This window comes from Saprolegnia diclina, assembly GCF_000281045.1.
Source record: "Saprolegnia diclina VS20 unplaced genomic scaffold supercont1.89, whole genome shotgun sequence".
NCBI classification, from domain to species: domain Eukaryota; phylum Oomycota; class Saprolegniomycetes; order Saprolegniales; family Saprolegniaceae; genus Saprolegnia; species Saprolegnia diclina.
In genome coordinates this window covers 431-2072 of record NW_008246156.1, presented here as the reverse complement: position 1 = coordinate 2072, position 1642 = coordinate 431, and the positions used below count along the sequence as shown (strand labels likewise).

The following is a 1642-nucleotide window of genomic DNA, read 5'->3' as shown; positions in this document are numbered from 1 at the left end:
CCGACGCCTACTACTTTAAGCCTCATCATAACTACATATATAAGGTATTGTCACGCGAATTCGGGCCCGAAATCTTGCAATGTTACACTTCGATACAAATTCCAAGAGTGCCCAACTCGAGGTACAACCGCTGTTGTAACACGAATGCGTGTTATGGGTGTTAAATCGCGTGTTAGGTTGCAATTCGGGTCAGAAAGTCGTCTCTGTTTGCTTTTAATTATATTATATCGGCACTGTTATTGCGTTATAACTCTCACACGCGAAGCGTGTCCACGAGCGCAGCGAGTGCCGCGAGGCGCAGCCGAGCCTGCACGCGCAGCGTGCCCATGAGCGCAGCGAATGTCGCGAGGCGCAGCCGAGCCTGCACGCGCAGCGTTCCCATGAGCACCAGCGCGCCGACGACCAATGACGGGCAGCACCGGCAGCGCGCGGCCTTCAGCATGCGCAGCGTGCACGAGCGCAGCGTGCCCATGAGCACCAATGCGCCGGCGCCAATGACCTGCAGCGCGCTAACAACCGACGAATGACAGCGCAACGACGACCGACGACTGGCAGCGCGCCAACAACCGACGGCCAGCAGTGTGCTAACGACCGACGACTGGCATCGCGCTAACGACCGACGACGACCAGCGCGACGACGACTCTAAGGGCGCCGACGACAACCAGCAGCTTGAATCAGCGAGGTACAAGATATTGAGCAGGATATTGTTTTTTCAAGACGAACTGCTGCATTTGACACTTAATAATACAGAACGGTTCCACGACCACGGCCAACCGTCGTTGGGCATCGCAGTCAAGTCTGCGAGGCAGAGGACGCCTTCTTCCGATCTGGCTCGTACGGCGTGCACGCCGAAGCGTTGTCCTCGTGGTGGAGGCACCCGTTGCGGGGGTGAGGCGAAAAGCGGGCGCCGCGAAAGTGTGGCTTGATCCGGTTGCAGGGTTGCCGCACCGGTGTCCGGCGGGTGCGGTAGCGCGCATGCACATGACGCACCAATTGTGCATCGAACGCGAACTCCATGAGAAGCACGCGTGCTTCGATGCTGCTGGGGCAGATGCTACGAAAGCGCTGCTTCGAAAGGCACATTGTTGGATGAAAATCTGTGTGCTGGCGCTTGGCAGGCATTGCCTGGCGTTGCTGCGAGATCACAGACGAAGTCGTTTCGCTGCTGCCATCGCCGCATCGAAGCGCCGGTGTCGAAGCGCGAGATGACCGGGACGCTGCTACCGTCGTCGATGCCGAGCGTCGGTGTCGAAGCGCGAGACGACCGGGACGCTGCTACCGTCGATTAAGCCGAGCGTCGGTGTCGAAGCGCGAGACGACCGGGACGCTGCTACCGTCGTCGATGTTTGTCTGGAATCTGCCTGCTCCTCCTAAGAACTCTTTTTCTGCTCTCCACCAACACGTTGAAACGCCCAAAACAAGGTAAATGGTGAATCAACTGCCAGGATCTTCGAGCCAACCACAGCGTTGCGCAAGAACGTCTCCGAGAGATCTGCCTAGGGTTGCAGCATTTACTAGTAGTTGATACGATTCGGAGCGAACGTCCAGAGAGTATCCCTCGTCCGGGGCCTAGTGGCGCATTGTAGGAAATTATCTAGAGCTGCTCACTATGGCGTTCGAGTGCATTGCACTTCGATTTGG

General features: G+C 57.6%; 1 protein-coding gene across 1 annotated transcript; it reads right to left on the bottom strand.

The window, feature by feature from the left end:
• Positions 1-206: 206 nt before the first annotated feature.
• On the bottom strand, positions 207-1084 carry SDRG_15317 (hypothetical protein; the record flags this gene model as incomplete). Its single annotated transcript, XM_008621485.1, has 2 exons — positions 207-509; positions 840-1084. The coding sequence occupies 2 exons, from the start codon at positions 1082-1084 to the stop codon at positions 254-256; spliced, it is 501 nt and encodes a 166-aa protein (XP_008619707.1). The 3' UTR covers positions 207-253.
• Positions 1085-1642: the final 558 nt, after the last annotated feature.